The sequence below is a fragment of the Urocitellus parryii genome, chromosome 15 (assembly GCF_045843805.1).
Source record: "Urocitellus parryii isolate mUroPar1 chromosome 15, mUroPar1.hap1, whole genome shotgun sequence".
NCBI classification, from domain to species: domain Eukaryota; kingdom Metazoa; phylum Chordata; class Mammalia; order Rodentia; family Sciuridae; genus Urocitellus; species Urocitellus parryii.
In genome coordinates this window covers 12,159,530-12,176,611 of record NC_135545.1, presented here as the reverse complement: position 1 = coordinate 12,176,611, position 17,082 = coordinate 12,159,530, and the positions used below count along the sequence as shown (strand labels likewise).

General features: G+C 43.0%; 1 protein-coding gene across 2 annotated transcripts in view; it reads left to right on the top strand.

The window, feature by feature from the left end:
* The window catches only part of Hnrnpul1 (heterogeneous nuclear ribonucleoprotein U like 1), a 33,629-nt gene that overhangs the window by 7,479 nt on the left and 9,068 nt on the right, over nt 1-17,082 (top strand). For both annotated transcript variants that reach the window (XM_026381019.2, XM_026381018.2), the window contains exons 4-10: nt 1,051-1,124; nt 2,815-2,954; nt 5,415-5,514; nt 7,315-7,427; nt 11,124-11,390; nt 13,321-13,443; nt 13,541-13,669. In XM_026381019.2, the coding sequence (XP_026236804.2) occupies nt 1,051-1,124; nt 2,815-2,954; nt 5,415-5,514; nt 7,315-7,427; nt 11,124-11,390; nt 13,321-13,443; nt 13,541-13,669 (946 nt within the window). The remainder of the gene's footprint in view (nt 1-1,050; nt 1,125-2,814; nt 2,955-5,414; nt 5,515-7,314; nt 7,428-11,123; nt 11,391-13,320; nt 13,444-13,540; nt 13,670-17,082) is intronic.

The following is a 17,082-nucleotide window of genomic DNA, read 5'->3' as shown; positions in this document are numbered from 1 at the left end:
CCCTCTAATTAGCTTGTTACTCTCTTTTAAGAAAGGGCTTGGGGGCTGGGGTATAGCTCAGTGTAAGAGTGCTTGCCTCCCTCGCATGCACAAGGCCCTGGATTTCATCCCTAGCACCATAGAAAATAGAAGAAAAAGCTAGGGTCTCACAGGCTATGATTAAAATTAGGGAATGGAACGCACCTCAGTCGGTTTCCTCCACTGCCTCCCACAAAGCAGGAGCCATCTGCTGATGGAGAACAGAGGAGGATCCTTGCTCTGACCCAGGAGTAGCAGGAAGACTTCCCAGGATGGACTTAACATGTCATGAGTTCAGCTTTGTGCCAGGCTCCATGTTAGCCCAGGACTGGCAGGGCTAGGAGGGGCCTCCACCAGAGGGAAGCCTGCTGCCAGAGGGGCAGGGGCTGCCTTATCTGCACACATTACAAACCAGATGTCCAGGCATGATGCTGGGAATTAGACCCCCACTTTCTATCCTTCTTTCTTATTCCATACAGCAGGAGCCAGCAGTATGCTGAGTCCCTTTTTTAGTGTTTTGGTAGGAAGATATCTTATTCATAATTTAGGACACTTAAAGACAAAAAGAAACTGGGAAAAAATGGGTCATTTTAAATCCTCTCAGAGACAGGGTTTTAAGAAGCCTGATATATAGATAGATTATAATTACTGGGGTTTATCCAGGCTCTTGCCATTGCCCTTCTTGGCCCAGCACCCTTGGAATACTGTAGCCTCCCATTAGTGACAGAGTTCACTGGGCATGGGCATGCATCAGAATCTTGGGGTGTGAGAAAAGGTCTGTGACAAAGCCCCCTAGATGGTCCTGATGCCTTTCCTTATCAGAGCACAGCATTTATCCCTGGCCCCATCTAAAAAACAGCCATTGCTTTCACTACAAGTATGTAGGGTTCCAGACTTCTTTTGCTAAACTCTGGGAAGAAACTAAGATGCAGGAAGCAGTTGGAGGCCACATGTAAATTCCAGCAGAACCTTTATTTCCCTTCCTCGGTGCTTCTCACACTATTGCATAACTTAACCCTCTTTCCAACACAGGGGTCGTTCTCCTCAGCCTCCTGCTGAAGAAGATGAAGATGACTTTGATGATACCCTTGTTGCCATCGACACATGTGAGTCCTCAGAGTGCCTACCTGATGCTGTCTTCCAGTTAATATTGGAAAGTTATTAGCTTGATCTTCTCCAGAATCCCCGTCTGGCATTATTAGTCCAGATGGGAGCTCCAGCATAGCTCTGGAGTCGGGACACTTGTGGAGACAGAAGACCTACTACTCCCAACTACTCTCAGCTTTGGGGACCCTCAAGCAAATCATTCTACTTCTCCAACTTCTCTGCAGGAAAGAATAATCCTGCCTTCATACCTTAGAGAGTTTTCAGTGATACTCCACAGAGAATGGATCCAAGAGGATTTTAGAAACCCAGACCCACCCTGTACACACAAGGGGTTGTCATTTAATCAGGGAAAGAATCTGAGAGCTGCTGGGGAAACTTAACTCTTTGATGACCAGTTCCCAGTTTCCATCAGCTGCTCATGTTCCTGGTGAAATCAATGCCACTTTGTCTTCTGAGGCACTAAGCTGACCTGCCCTGCTCTCTGTCCTCCAGTTGTTTTCTTTCCACTGCATAAGTGGCTTTCCCCTTGACTGTGCATCTAAACACTTGGAGGAACAATTATGGAGGTCTCAGACCTAAGATAATCTGAATGGTAGAGCCTGATGTACCCAAAGGTCTTTTGTACCCAAAAGTCTGTCCGGGTCTGAGAATAGCACACTTATGAACAGAGCAAAAGGTTAGTTGTTTGTTCTTGTTTCTTTATGTACTAGTGTTTATAGAGCACTGGCTGTGTGCTTTGATAAGAGGTGTGTCGTAAGTTTCTTCTGTCACAGGCTCTTAAAGACAAATCTTCCCAGAGTAAAGGTAAACTTTTGTTGTTTTGTTCTTAGTTATACATGACAGTAGAAAAAGGTAAACATTTTTGAGTATTGAGTGGCTGTGGTCTATGCGTTAGCATCTGCTCAAATGCCTTTGGAGAAAGGAGAGCACCTCATGAAAGAAATGGTTAGGAAAGACTTTCTTGGAGGCATGACTGGCTCCTTGAAGAGTGGGAAGAGTCAGTGCTACAGCAGGGGAAAGAAGACAGAAGCCTACAGAGCATCTGGCTGTTGGTGCTTGGATGGCAGGTGTGGATCAGGGTCAGAAATTTGTACAACTGTTGGCAACAGAATTCTGACTCCAAAAGAAGTAGAGTTAGCACAGGGACGTGGTTAGAGTGTATGTGTCAGTGATTAGCCTTTTTGTATTCTAAAGTCTAGATTTGAAACTGGTAAGGATGTGGACCCTCTCCCTAGCAAATATCTATCCCCTCGAAAGATTTCTCTAGTTTCTAAGGGTCCTCCAAAAGCTCAACCCTTGAATCCCCACCAGATGAAGAACCCCAGTTCCTATGTGGGGTAGCATAGGCCAGTTTGCTGACCCTTTCTTTTCAAAGGGGGAGTAGCTAGAGGGTATGCCCCTTCCTCTTGAACCCTCTCTCACAATGTGTTAGCTGGTGTTAACACTGTTTTGGAACTTCCCTCTGCCTCTCTGGCTCTCCTGGGAAGTGTGTGTGTGTGTGTGTGTGTGTGTGTGTGTGTGTGTGTGTGTGTGTGCGCGTGCGCGCGCGCGTGCGCGTGTGCGTGCTGTTGGAGATCGAACCCAGAGCTTTGTGCATGCAAGGCAAGTACTCTACCAACTGAGCTATAGCCCCAGCCCTCTCCCGGGATTTTTAAGACATCAGCTAATGGCCGGCTTTTTCCTCCACAGATAACTGCGACCTGCATTTCAAGGTGGCCCGAGACCGGAGTAGTGGTTATCCACTTACTATTGAGGGCTTTGCATACCTGTGGTCAGGAGCCCGTGCCAGCTATGGGGTCAGAAGGGGTCGTGTATGTTTCGAGATGAAGGTGAGTGGGAGCAACAGAAGGAATAAGGACAGGAAGTAGAACCATCTGATGGAATAACCTGTCTCCAGCCACGTTTACTAGATCCATGACTGAAGAAGAGCTTGGATTGAGCATAAACTGTGCCAAACAAAAGTATGCTAACTACCAGATCAGAAAACAGGCCAACCATACATACATTGCTTCTTTTTGTGTGTGTGGTGCTGGGTATTGAACCCAGGGCCTTGTATTTGTAAGGCAAACACACTACCAACTGAGCTGTATCCCTAGCCCTATACATTGCTTCATCACACAGACTTTTACTTGGTGTGGGATTTGTTCCAGATATTATAGAGCCAACCAGTCTAGTTTGGCTGTGTCTGTAGAACTGAGGAAAGGAGTTCTTTGGAAGAAGAGTGATCTAGAAATAACAGACTGAGGTAACATTTACTTTAAAGTGAGGTAAGAGAGAAATCAGGGCAAAGAGCTACCAGAGCAGGCCACATTCTGCCATCATCTCTTCAAAGTTTCTTGTCATGTTATGTTCGCAAAAATAATACATTGCTTATGTTGAACAAGGTTCAGAAAACACGGGGCTGGGGATGTGGCTCAAGCGGTAGCGCGCTTGCCTGGCATGCGTGCGGCCCGGGTTTGATCCTCAGCACCACCTACAAACAAAGATGTTGTGTCTGCCAAAATTAGAAAATGAATATTAAGAAAAAGAATTCTCTCTCTCTCTCTCTTAAATAAAAAAAAATATCTTTAAAAAAAAAGGTTCAGAAAACACAAAGGAGTATGGGATAAAAAAGTAGAAGTTGGTCTCATGTCGTCTCAATCCCTATCCTACTTCCCGTAGGTAATTTATGTGTTTTCAGTTTCTTGTGTATCCTTTGTACATCTGAACTTAATTATGGTAGCTGATATTTGTAGAGTACTTTACATGCACATGATACGGTGCCAGGCTCTTTATGTTGTAGATTATGTCCATTAATCCTCATTGTATTATCACAAAATAGGTACTGTTCTATCCCTAGTTTTTGGAGGTGGAAGCGAAACAGGGTTATATTTTATTGAGTAAGATACCATCAATGTAAGTGGCACATTATTTTATATGTCCTATATACTGTCATATAATGCTTTCTTATCACATCAGTTGTAAGATAGATTGTTATTTTAGAGATTTTGCCTTTATTTTATTTATTTATTTTTATGTCGTGCTGAGGATTGAACCCAGGGCCTCACACATGCTAGGCGAGCGCTCTTCCGGTGAGCCACAACCCCAACCCTTAGAGATTTTAAAATGTAAAAAATGTGGGGCTGGGGTTGTGGCTCAGTGGTAGAGCACTTGCCTGGCATGTGTGAGGCACTGGGTTTGATTCTTAGCAACATATAAAAAAGAAATTAATTAATTAAAGATAGGATGTCCATTTATTAATAAAAAGGAAGTTTATTAAAAAATGTAAAGAAAGATATAGTCAGTTTGTTTGTTTATTAGTGTAAAAAATATATATCTGAAAGTTAGTAAAATATGATAACATGGGCCACAAAACATTAAGGTAGATAGGGACATTAAGTAAGCAGTCAAAACTCATAACTTAAAGGTAAAAAGTCAAAAGGTGTGGTCTTTTAACCCCTAGTTCTTTAACTTAGTGCTGTTTCTTGGACTCTTTCCACCTGTACATTAGCCATGCATCATTCTTTTGAACTACTACATTTTATTTTGTGGGGAGGTTGTACCATAATGTAACCAGTGCTGTGTTGATATTTTTTTTTCCACAAATATATATAAAAATGTTGCACAGAATGTTCTTGCAAACACTTATACAGCTTATTGTTGTTTGTTTGTTTTTTGGTACTGGGGATTGAACTCGGGGGCACTTAACCATTGAGCCACATCCCCAGCCCTTTTGTATTTTATTTAGAGACAGGGTCCTACTGAGTTGCTTAGGGCCTCACTAAGTTGCTGAAGCTGGCTTTGAACTCACAATCCTCCTGCTTCAGCCTCTTTCCAAGCTGCTGAGATTACAGGCGTGTACCAACTAGATTGCCCTCCAGAGACATCGCACTGACTTTTGGGGGGAGGGGGATTTGCTGAGGGATTGAACCGAGGGCCTTGCACATGCTAGGTAAATGCTTATACTGCTCAGCTACATTTTCGGCCTAAGTTGTCCAGGCCAGCTTTGAACTTATAATCCTTTTGCCTCAGCCTCCTGAGTAGGTGGGATTACAGAAGCATTCCACCATGTCTAGCTTTTACCAAATATTTTCATAGTTACATCCCCTATAGCAAGTGTTAAAACTGAAAAATAACTATATTTAAAATTTCTCTGACCCTGTACGCTCCCAGTCACTTCAACAGTTTATTCACAATACTTCAAAGTTGTCACTATTTTTTAATGACTGATAAACTTTCCTCCTGTATTGCTTCATAACCCACCAGCTTCCAGAAAATCAATCCTGAACCTTCTTGTCCTCTGCCCTCAGATCAATGAGGAAATCTCCGTGAAGCACCTCCCTTCTACAGAGCCTGACCCCCATGTTGTCCGTATCGGCTGGTCCCTGGACTCTTGCAGCACCCAGCTAGGTAAGGAGAGGTCAGCCTGGCAATTCTGAGGGTAGGTTGATTGGCCCTCGCTCTGGATTCTTGAGGGTCCTGAGATTTTCATTTCAGTGTAGGACTCCGAACTTAATTAGCCTGTAAAGGAACAGGGAGAGTACGTAGATATGTGTCACCACCTGCCTTTTGACAGATTTAACTGAAAGGACCATGGTTCGTGGAATAATTCTTCCATGAAGACGGAGTTCGTCCTTAACCTTCATCTTTTAGGAGAAGATCCAGAATTCTCTTCAGAAAACTGTTTTCTCTCTTTAAAAATGATCCTCTCCTTGTCCTCAAATCATGATGAAAATAAGTTCTTAAGCCCCTTCAAGTTCTGTGAGAGTTTTCTGTTAAGTCTAATAGCAGAGTGAAAAGGGGAGCAGAGAACAGTGGTGCCAGGGCTGGTTGACAGAGATGTACTGGGGCTGGTCATTGAATGGTTTTGAGTTTTCATAGAACACCATACCTCAGCAACCTTTAATTACAATCTTCTGAACATTTATTTCTTTTGTTTTTTATGCATATTCAGATTAGGTCATGCTATGAATACTGTTGTGTTTCTTGGGCATGTAGTTTTCAAGAAACATGGCTTTTTGACCACTACATAGTTTTCCATTTTATACTTGTGTTTGGTTTTATGTTTTCCAGTGCTGGGGAAGGAACACAGGGCCTCACACATGCTGGGCAAACACTTTACCACTGAGTTCTACCTCCAGCCCTATAGTTGTATTCATTTAATAAATATCCTTTAAATTAATTGCAAGTTTTGCTGTTAAATACTTGAGCTCCTGTTCTTATGCACAATTGCCTAAGCACTTAAAACTAATCTTTAAAAGAAGATAGGTTAGTTCAATCCTCAGGACCACAGGAAAAAAAAGAAAAGAAAAAAAGTAGTGTTGTTAGGTTAAAAAGAATACAGTTTTAATTTTGATATGTATTAGAATGTTTTATATAAGAATCATGAGTCTTCTCATTTTGTCTCAGTTTTGAAATATGGGTGTTGGACAGTTGAGGAAACAAAATCCAAAAGTTCAAATAATATGTCCAGAGGCACAACTGTAAAACAACTATTTTTAATATCTCTCTGACCCTACACATTCCCAGTCACTTTGGAGGCCCTGGTTTCACTGCAACAGGTTTTTCAAAATACTTCAAAGTTGTCACACAGCTAGTTCATAGCATAACCACACCTAAAATTCTTGCTGGTCAGCTCCTGCTATTCTGCTAGGATGCTCTGACCAAGGAACTGTAGAACCCAGGTGTCTACAAAGTGTTTGGGATCTTGATCAGACCCTTTCAAGCACCCAGTTTTGTAGCCTGTTGAAATCAAATCTAGTACTTTTCCCAGTGTTTAGTCCTCATTGTCTTTCAGAAGCAAAAGCCATCTTCTGATTTCTACCAAAAGCATAGTGGCACCAAAACATTAATGACATCAGTGTCATCATTAATGACATCAGATGTCACAGGTAACGATGGCATTGAAACACAAAGCCTCCTCCATCCCAGAAACTCCTGTTATTCCATATTTTCCCTTTCTCTGCATAGCAGTTCAGTTCAGCCCCTACCTCCAGATTTAACACAACCAAAAGCCATCTAGGCCTTGGGATTTCTGCATAGTAAAAGGCTGCCTTTCAACCTTTTTACCCTCCGCCTCTCCACAAAAGGGGGCATCTGATTAATAAAACTAGTTAAGGAAATAATTTTTGTCTTTAAAGTATGTGGCAGCTATGCAGCCTCTTATGACCACTGCAGGTTTAATGTGACAGTGCCTGTTTCTTCCATCAGGCGAAGAGCCTTTCTCCTATGGCTATGGAGGCACAGGGAAGAAGTCCACTAATAGCCGGTTTGAAAACTATGGAGACAAGTTTGCAGAAAATGATGTGATTGGCTGCTTTGCGGTGAGTGTTAGCAGCTGTGGAAGTTGGCAGAACCAGATGTTGGTCTGCAGACTACTTTTTTGGGATACCTCTCTTCATTTTCCACCATATATCCAGCCACTTTTGTCATATCTCTTTGTCTTTCTTTAACAGACTAAAATGATTGTTATTTTGTGTGAAATTCTGCTATTCTCTCCCCCTGATCTTTTGTGCAAAGCTGTCAGATTGCCCCCCAAAGAACGTTTGCCGAGTACAGTCTTCCTCTGTTCCTAGATACCAGTGTGATGTTTTCCAACTGGACCTTTGCTAGGAAATAGCTTATGTGCTCTTGAAGTAAATGGTATTGGCTCTTGTCCCTCACTGGCATCTTCAAAATCTCTCTCTTTCTCCCTTCACTTTAGTTGACTTCCTATAGTGTGTTCACTTCTGCAAGAGCAGAGGCAGGTGCAAAAGGCAACACGATAGAAGGTGTCTGAGCTGCTGCCTGAGGCGATCCTGGATAGTAGGGACCAGCCATCACTGTTATGGGACGTGGTTGTTGACTCTAGGGCCAGGCTTCCTCGACCTGTTCCCTTCTAATTTAATTTAACCCATTAAAAATACAGTGATGTCTGGCACATAAGTGCTCAGTAAATAATTAAGCAGTTTGTAAAATGTACCATGAGGTCCCCAAGGAAATGACTATTACTTTGGATGGTTCCTTTTGGTATTTTGCTCTCCCCATTCATCTTACTGTACATTTTTTTTTTTTTTTTTTTTTTTTTACTTTTTAAAATTTGAAATAATTTTAACTTAGAGAAACAAGAATAAAGAATTCTTAGAGGTTCTTATCCAGATTCTGACAGTTTACCACATTTGCTTTACCATTTTTATGTGCGTACATGGGGTTTGGGTATGTGTGTGAGATTTGTGTTTGCCCATTTGAAAGTAGATTGCATACATCATATTTTTTTCCTTAACATTTCAGTGTGTATTTCTCAAGAATAAAGCTATTATCTTAACCACATTGTAGCTATCAATTATACATTGATATAATCTAATCCATGGCCCATGTTTAAATTTTATCAGTTGTTCCAACAGATTCTTAAGTGCAGTTTGGTTTCTGGTTTAGGATCTGGTCCAGAGAGCTGGGGATATAGCTCAGTTGGTAGAGTGCTTGCCTCGCATGCACAAGGCCCTAGGTTCAGTCCCCAGCACAACCAAAAAAAACAAGGATCTGGTCCAGGATTATGTATGCATTCTATTGCTATTTCTCTAATCTGAAACAGTTTCTCAGCCTTTCTGTATATTTCATGCCCTTTTCAATAAATTTTTTTTTTTAACCAAAATTGACCAGGTTTATACTCTCTACAAAGCATTGTAAACCTTGTGTTTTTCCCCATTTAACATCAAATCCTGGCCATCTTTCTTTGTCTACACAGATGATATAGAGCTAGTTATATTAAAAACATTTTTGGAGGCTGGGGTTGTGACTCAGTGGTAGAGCACTCACCTCATGTGTATGAGACCCAGGTTCAATCCTCAGCACCACATAAAAATAAATAAACAAAGATATTGTGCCCATGTATAACTAAAAACATTTTTTAAAAAAATTTGGTCTAGTGCGGTGGTGTGCACCTGTAATCCCAGTGGCAGTTCACGAGGCTGAGGCAGGAGGATCGTTGCAAGTTCAAAGCCAGCCTTACCAATTTAGCAAGTCCCTAAGCAATTTAATAAGACCCTGCCTCAAAATAAAAGGGACTGGAACTGTGTCTCGGTGACTGAGTGCCTCTGGGTTCAATCCTTGGTACCAAAAAGAAGGTATATAGCCTTCATCCACCCATTTTTTAACATATCCTGTCCCAAATGTGTGAACCCACTCATTCTTAAGGGTTTCTATATCCAATTATAAGAAAGGTGATTATTACTTTTCTTCTTCACATAAAATGTAGCATATCATACATGCTATTCTGAATCTTTTTTGCTTAACTATGTATCTTAGAGATCTTTTTATAATGCTACCTAAAGGGCTTCTGTTTTTTAATATTGTCTTTATTTGTCATTTGTCTGGGCCATAATTGATGTAGCCTAATTCCCCCTTAGTGAAGTTTGGTTAGTTTTGCACCTTTATAGTTAGTGGCTACCTAATGTGCTGTAGGCAGCAGGGTACCCTACTTTAATTCAGCCAGCTTTCCTTTTTGTGGCCCTGAAACTTGTTTGCTGGTTGAGATAATATTACTGTAATAGCTTATCTTTTTTCCCACTTACCAGAGTAACTTGGAGGACTTGTGTCCCCATGCATGGATCTCCTGTGCAACTTAGCCATTCCCTCTTCTCCATTGGTGAATATTTCACTCTGCTGGCATGAGCATTTTGCACATATATCTTTGCATTTTATTTCTTGGAGCTAAAGCATGACACAAGCAGGTGTGAGAGATGGAACTTCAAAATGGTACAGTGTGAATAATGCTGGCTTAAGGAGTTTGGGTCTTTGGGTCCCGGACTAGCATGGGTGTAATTTAGCAAGAATCACCCTACATTTGTGTCTTGGACAGATGGCTCTGTGGGTGGTGGATCTGTCAGTTCTGGGCAGTATGGTAAGTTCCTGTAACAAATAACCCACAGTGTTCATTTCCATGTCAGCAGAGGTGACTGGGATTTCTCATACTTATGTGGGAAGACACTGCAGAAACTGCACTACAGACTCAGGTCAGGATTCAATCTGGCCATTGTTGGCATGTCTGTCCTGCAGGGTCTCAGCTTGTGTGTATCTAAGAGATGAATGGACTCTAGGGATTCTGAAGGTAGTGAGGAAGCTCCTCACCCTTATTCCTTGAAGGACAAGTCTCAAGAGTGAAAGAATACCATGTCTTGTATTTTTGTGTCAGAAACTGGACCCTGTACTAGGCTTCATTCTGTTATCTCATCCCAAGTTTTAAACTTTTGTAACTGTAAACCTTTAACCTCAAAGTGAGCTTTCTCACTTTGGTTGGTTGGTTGGTTTGGAGGTTTTTTGTTTGTTTGTTTGTTTTTTGTACTGAGGATTCAACTCGGGGGCACTTAACCACTGAGCAACATTCCTAGCCCTATTTTGTATTTTATTTAGAGACAGGATCTCATTGAATGGCTTTAGTACCTCACTTTTGCTGAGGCTAGCTTTGAACTCTTGATCCTTCTATCTCAGCCTGCTGAGCCACTGGGATTACAGGTGTGCACCACTGTGCCCTGCTGAAATACAGGTTGTTTTTTGGGTTTTTTTTTTTTTTTTTTTTTTTTTTTAGATGCGATGGGCCTTTATTTTGTTCATTTATTTATATGTGGTGCTGAGAACCCAGTGCTCTACACATGCTGGGCAAGCGCTCTACCACTGAGCCACAACCCCAGATCCTGAAATACAGTTTTGACCAGGCCACTCAACCTCCTCAAAATAAGTCAGCACTCTATTCTGCCATCATCATCGAGTCCATACTCCTGAGATGATTTGGAAACCCCTTTATGCTGGGAGTAGGGGAGTTAGCTCCTCCCCATCTACCAACTCCCAGGTCTTAGGTAAGAACTGGTTTGAGTAGGTTGTTCTCTGAGCTGTTTCTTGGTGGTGTCCAACTGTCCAAATGTGGAGTGAGGGTGCTCTGATGTCTGCAAAACTGGCTGTATTTCTATCCCTGTACTGATTTTCTTCCATTTTGGTTCCCAGTGCCTTAAACCAAGAGTTGGTAATTATTTTTGGCTTTCTCCTAGGACTTTGAATGTGGAAATGATGTGGAACTTTCATTTACCAAGAATGGGAAGTGGATGGGCATTGCCTTCCGAATCCAGAAAGAAGCCTTGGGGGGTCAGGCCCTCTACCCTCATGTTCTGGTAAAGAATTGTGCCGTGGAGTTCAACTTCGGGCAGAGGGCAGAGCCCTACTGTTCTGTCCTCCCGGGATTCACTTTCATCCAGCACCTTCCCCTTAGTGAGCGGATCCGGGGCACTGTTGGACCAAAGAGCAAGGCAGAGTGTGAGGTGAGTGGGCCTGAAGACTGAAGTGGTATTGGGTCCTCTACAGCTTCCTTGCTGCCAAGGTAGAGAGGAGACACTCAGTAGCCAGGTATGGTGAAAAAAACGTAAACTCATCTTGTGGGCCACCTTGGGGCAAGCTTCTCGGGATTGGGTTCGGGGTTGAAAAGTTGCTCTGAGGGTGAGGTGACGGGTACTGGTGTAGCCTAGGTCAAGCAGGGGTGGGGCTGTGTCAGTCTTCCTGAATCTTAGAAAATTTCCAAAAGGAAGCAGTCACACTGCTCCTACAGTGAGGCCAAATTATAGGGAAAGGATGCTTTCCTCAGTAGAAAGGATTCCAGGCTTTCTAGTGAGTATATTCTGCCCCTCAGTGTTCTTGGGAGAGGTTGAGCAAGTCTACTCACACAGGACTGCCTAAGAACAAAAAAAGACAAATGACCTTTGGCTCCAATAACTACATTGGTGACCTTTGTTCTTAAAACAATATTTTTTCCATACATGGTTTATGTTTATTTTAGAAAATTAAGAAATATACAAAAAACTAAAATTTCACCATTGGAAAATAAGTTTGTTTTCAGAATATTGGAGTTCATTTTATTCTTTTTGATTGTGTGTGTGTGTGTGTGTTTAATTTTTTAGTTATGGTTGGACACAATACCTTTATTTATGTGGTGCTAAGGATCGAACCCAGGTCCTTGCACATGCTAGGCGAGTGCTCTACTACTGAGCCACAACGCCAGCCCTATATGTGTGTTTTGTACACACTCGTAACTAAGATCATTTGTAGCGGTGCTGTGGTTTATACCTGTAATCCCAGTGTCTCAGGAGGCTGAGGCAGAAGGGTTACAAGTTTAATAAGACCAGCCTCTGCATTTAACAAGGCCCTCAAAATAAAAAGAGCTGGGGATGTAGCTTAGTAACGGTTAAGCATCCTCTGGGTTCAATCCCCAGTACCTGGGCCCACCTCACACACACACACACACACACACACACACACACACACACACACAAAGATTATGTGGTATAACCAGGTCAGTATCCTGCCCTTTTCACTTATCATTATTTTGTGTTTTGTGTACTTTATCCAACCACATGAAAACTTCTCTTTCTCTTTGAACTTTTTTTTTTTTTTTTTTTTTGACAGGATCTTGCTTATATTGCTCAGTCTGGCCTTGAACTCTGGGGCTTAAGTAGTCCTCCTGCCTCGGTCTGCCAATAGCTGATATTATAGGCATGCACCTCCACCTATGGCTTTAAACATCAGTTTAATAGTCAATAGTCTCCCTTACCTAATCATTCTCTTTGTTGACCACTTAGGTTACATCTAGTGTTTGCAAAATTCTTTTTGTGTGTGTATACCAGTGATTGAACCCAGAGATACTTTACCACTGAGCCACATCCCAGCCCTTTTTACTTTTTAATTTGAGACAGGGTCTCACTAAGTTGCTTGGTCCTTGCTGAGTTGCTGAGGCTACTTTGAACTTGCAAGCCTCTTGCCTCATCCTCCTGAGCTGCTGGGATTACAAATGTACACCACCATACCTGTCTTAAATTCTAAAAATACTGAGTAAATAGTTCTGGTCCCATTCAGACTCCCAAGAAGGTTGTACCATTTCTCATACACCCTCCATGTGCCAGTCCCTCTTGATTGCCTTCCCTGTGTCTTTCCCTGTCAAAGACTGCTTAATCCTTGAATAAAAAATGTAAATGCTAATAGCATACTTACTCACCTTATGCCAATCCCTGTACTTGGACAAGTCTCATGTCATTGAATTCTAATAGCAATATGGTGAGGTAGATATTATTTTTGCTTTCGTTTTTCAGAGGCAACATGAGGTTCAGAGTCATTCTCTCACAATTACCAGCAAGCCAGGGTGGTGCCATGCCATACACTGTTGCTGTTTCACATCATACTTTCCCTCGCCTTTTCTTGTAGATTCTGATGATGGTGGGCCTGCCCGCTGCTGGCAAGACCACATGGGCCATCAAACATGCAGCCTCCAACCCTTCTAAGAAGTACAACATCCTGGGTACCAATGCCATTATGGATAAGATGCGGGTAAGGACAACCCTTGGCCTCTCCCTACATGCCTCTCACCTACTAGGTGCTACCACACACCTAGGACCACTCAACCCTTACCACCTCCTGCCCACAGGTAATGGGCCTGCGCCGGCAGAGGAATTATGCTGGCCGCTGGGACGTCTTGATCCAGCAGGCTACCCAGTGCCTCAACCGTCTCATCCAGATTGCTGCTCGCAAGAAACGCAACTATATTCTAGATCAGGTACTTACTGGTGACCAGCATGTCCTCATGACAGGGGAGAGGACTAATAAGTTACCTGGGAATTCCCCTCTGGTCCATTTCTCTTTTCCCCATAATGCTCTTCATCAGCAATGCCATTCTAAGGGTCAACCATACATGAGATTGTAGTTAACAGACTTCACATAACTTTGAGCCCAAACATCTGGTGGGGTTTGGAGCCATGATTAGGCTACTAGCTCAGGATCAGTAGCAGCCTCAAAGAACATTATCAGGTAAGAGCCACTTAGCAAAATGGAAGAGGCATAAGTTTCTGAGCCTAACAGACTGCTTGAATCCCACCTCTGCTACTTTGTAGTTGGTGCCCTTGTGGGCAGCTGACTTTCCTCTGTATCTGAGTCCCCTTGTCTATAAACTGGGGATCATAATGATCCTCACAGACCTACATAGTACCTACTAGGTGCTACCACGCAGTTACCCAGCAGCTGTGATGATTTTTATTTACTGTATAGGTGAGGCACAGCCCAGGTTAATTAGCAAGTCTTTATGACTAGGAGATACAGATTTAAGACATATTAAGAGCTGGGTTCTTAGTTCTCGGCGGACACAACATCTTTGTTGGTATGTGGTGCTGAGGATCGAACCCAGGCTGCACGCATGCCAGACGAGCACGCTACCGCTTGAGCCACATCAAGAGCTGGGTTTTTAACATCAGTTGAACCTTTGAAATCAAATGTAGAATTTTGTATACAGGTACAGATGTGTTCTTTCAAAAACAACGCAGTTTTGAGTTAGGACAGAAATGTTGACCAAGGTTTTCAACAAAAGGATGAGTGACCCAAAATGGTTAAGGATCCTTGTCTCAGAGTAATGAGTTCCACATGTTTGTTGCCTGTGGAGTGTCATACTTAACATTTGTCCCAAAGACTTCCTCAAGTAGCAAAGGGTGTTTTCTTATTTTCTGTATTTGTGGTTATATGAACAAGCCTTACATTTGTGCTATCTTAAGAACCTGTGAGTGAGCAAACATGTAAACATTTTAGCCTTACTAAAATGCCTTCTATACACATAGCTCTGGGTATTTGGTTACCCTGAGTTCGAAGGGATCCTGATGAAGGTGGAGCTGATGACGGGATGGTGGTTGACTTGTCAGGAAAGAATTCCAGGGACCATGTTGCTTTCACATGGGGTGAGGATCCAAAAGCCATCCATGGTTATTGTTCCAGCTTGACCCCATCAACAAGGCACCCAACCAACCTTCTCTTACCTTTGGAGATTTGTTTATTTTTTAATCCCGTGGCCTCACTTTTCCCCCTTCTCTTCATCAGGGTGTTTTGAAATTTTAGTTTGATTTGGCCCCAGTTAGACTCATTTTTCTGAAACACCTAGATGTGCTATGGTTTTACCACCCTGAGGGTACCTCTTTTGCATAACCTAGGAGGAATTTCTTGCCTGTTTTTTTCTTGATTTGTGGGTTAGATCAACTGTGAAAGTCATGAATTATGTGGTCCAGTATAGAAGGATTATAGTCAGGGGATCATCTCTGTTCAAAGGGCCTATGTGGGTCTCTCTGGAGATCAGATCCCCTGCATCTCAGCTAGGCACAAAAGACCTGAACACTGTAAAGGCTCACTGTCAGCCTTCTTAGCTGGTAGTGGCTTGTTCAGGGACAAGTCAAAGGCTGCTAGCATCCTGGTGGGGGGACACGCAAGTCCAACCAACAGTGAGGCAAAGAACCTAATCTCTGAAAGTGAGGAGGCGGGTTCTCTGGTTGGCCCCAGATCTTTTGGTTAACCCCAGAATGGAATTAGGTCCTGAAGTTTTAGGTTACTCAGCCCTGGGGAGGCAGTCTGAAGGCAGTGTTTGACCTGTTTGGGCCTAAACCCCAAAAGTTGATTCCCAAAAACCCTGGTTATAAGAAAGAAAGAATGGGTATATGTGTATATATAGAAGGTTCAGAACAGACAGCTGGCCAGATTCTTGTACTTCTCATCTCACCAGTGTTGGCAGTGAGGGATAAGTTAATAATGCATAGCTGTCTTCTGGGCTAGGTGGATCTTCCAAAGGTAAGGCCAGTACTATTAGGAAAGTCCCCGAATCTCAGCCCAGGATCTTCTATTCCTAGGTTGTCAGTTGTACCTACATTTGGCGCTTCTAGGCCTCCTGTTTCAAGGTTGACCTCGGAAATGCTCATCCTTATTAGGAAAAAAGAACTTACCTTCATAAGCTAGGCAGGGTTGTGTAGCCAGATTCTGCTTTTGTCTAGCCAGAACCCCAGACCTTATCCTAGGATTTATCTCATGAGACACAAGCTCTCAAGTGTGTTGGAGCTTCATTCTGCATCACAGCCTATTCAGATCAGGTGAGCATCAGAGGGAATAACAAGAAAGAAAGTGAACCAGCGGGGATCTCATAAAGGGAAGGGCCTGCCTAAAATCAGGCTTTTGGTATACTGGTCAGCTCTGCTGACTTTTCAGATGGCCAGTCCCATAATGTTTGGGGCTGTGATGGAAATTGGGGAAAGGTGTCAGGAAGTGTGAGGTATCTGGGCCAGGATATGGACAATGATAAAAATAGTTGAGATTTTGTCCAGGACAGTCTGGAGCCACGGTCACATTTTCTTCAGGGATGGATATGACTAAATTTGCCTAGGTAGTAAAAAGCTACAGAAAGAGGAAGGAAAAACAAGGATTGGAAGGCCACATTGCTTCAGGTGACAGTGTTGCAGTTGGGAAGCCCCTGGAGTGAGGTTTGTGCCCTATCTCTAAGTTATCAGAGGGCCTTAAAAATGAAAACAGAACAGAAGCTCTGTGTGAGACAACAAAGTTGCCCTCCTGAAGGCTGCGGGTTAAAAGGCCCAGCTGGGCATTGGTCAGAGTCAGGGCTGGGGGCAGTGACTTTGCCAACCTGATCTCACCCTCACAGTGTACATTTCTAATCCTGCTTGTGTCCCTGTTGGCAGGTGCCACACTTTCTCCTGAATCAAACCCAGGGCAAGGGCCACCTGAGAGCTTGTGTCCAATGGGGTACATCCTAGGGTAGATGTTGGGGTCCTGGCCAAAGAGAATTAGAATCTTTGTTACCCAGATTAGATTTTCAAAGTAAACCGCCTCTTGTTGGCATGCTTTGGAGAAGGGGAAGTTTCTTCCCTCCACCCCCACGGTCCCCAGAGCCTCAAGCCTGTTCCATTCCTGATGCTCTTGGCCAGTTCTCTTCCTACATGTGGAGTTCTTTCCACTGGGGTTCATCACCTCAACCTAGAGCAAACTTTTTCCTCACCAGCTTTAAATTTGTTCTTATGGGATCCAGTCAGGTGTCTCCTGCTGCCAGCCTAACCCTGTTAAGACAGGTAAACACATAGTAGGTCTTTTAGAGAACTCAGGATGTCAGCAAAAGTTATTGCCTGTGCCTGCTGTTTCCTCCCTCATTTTCTCAGA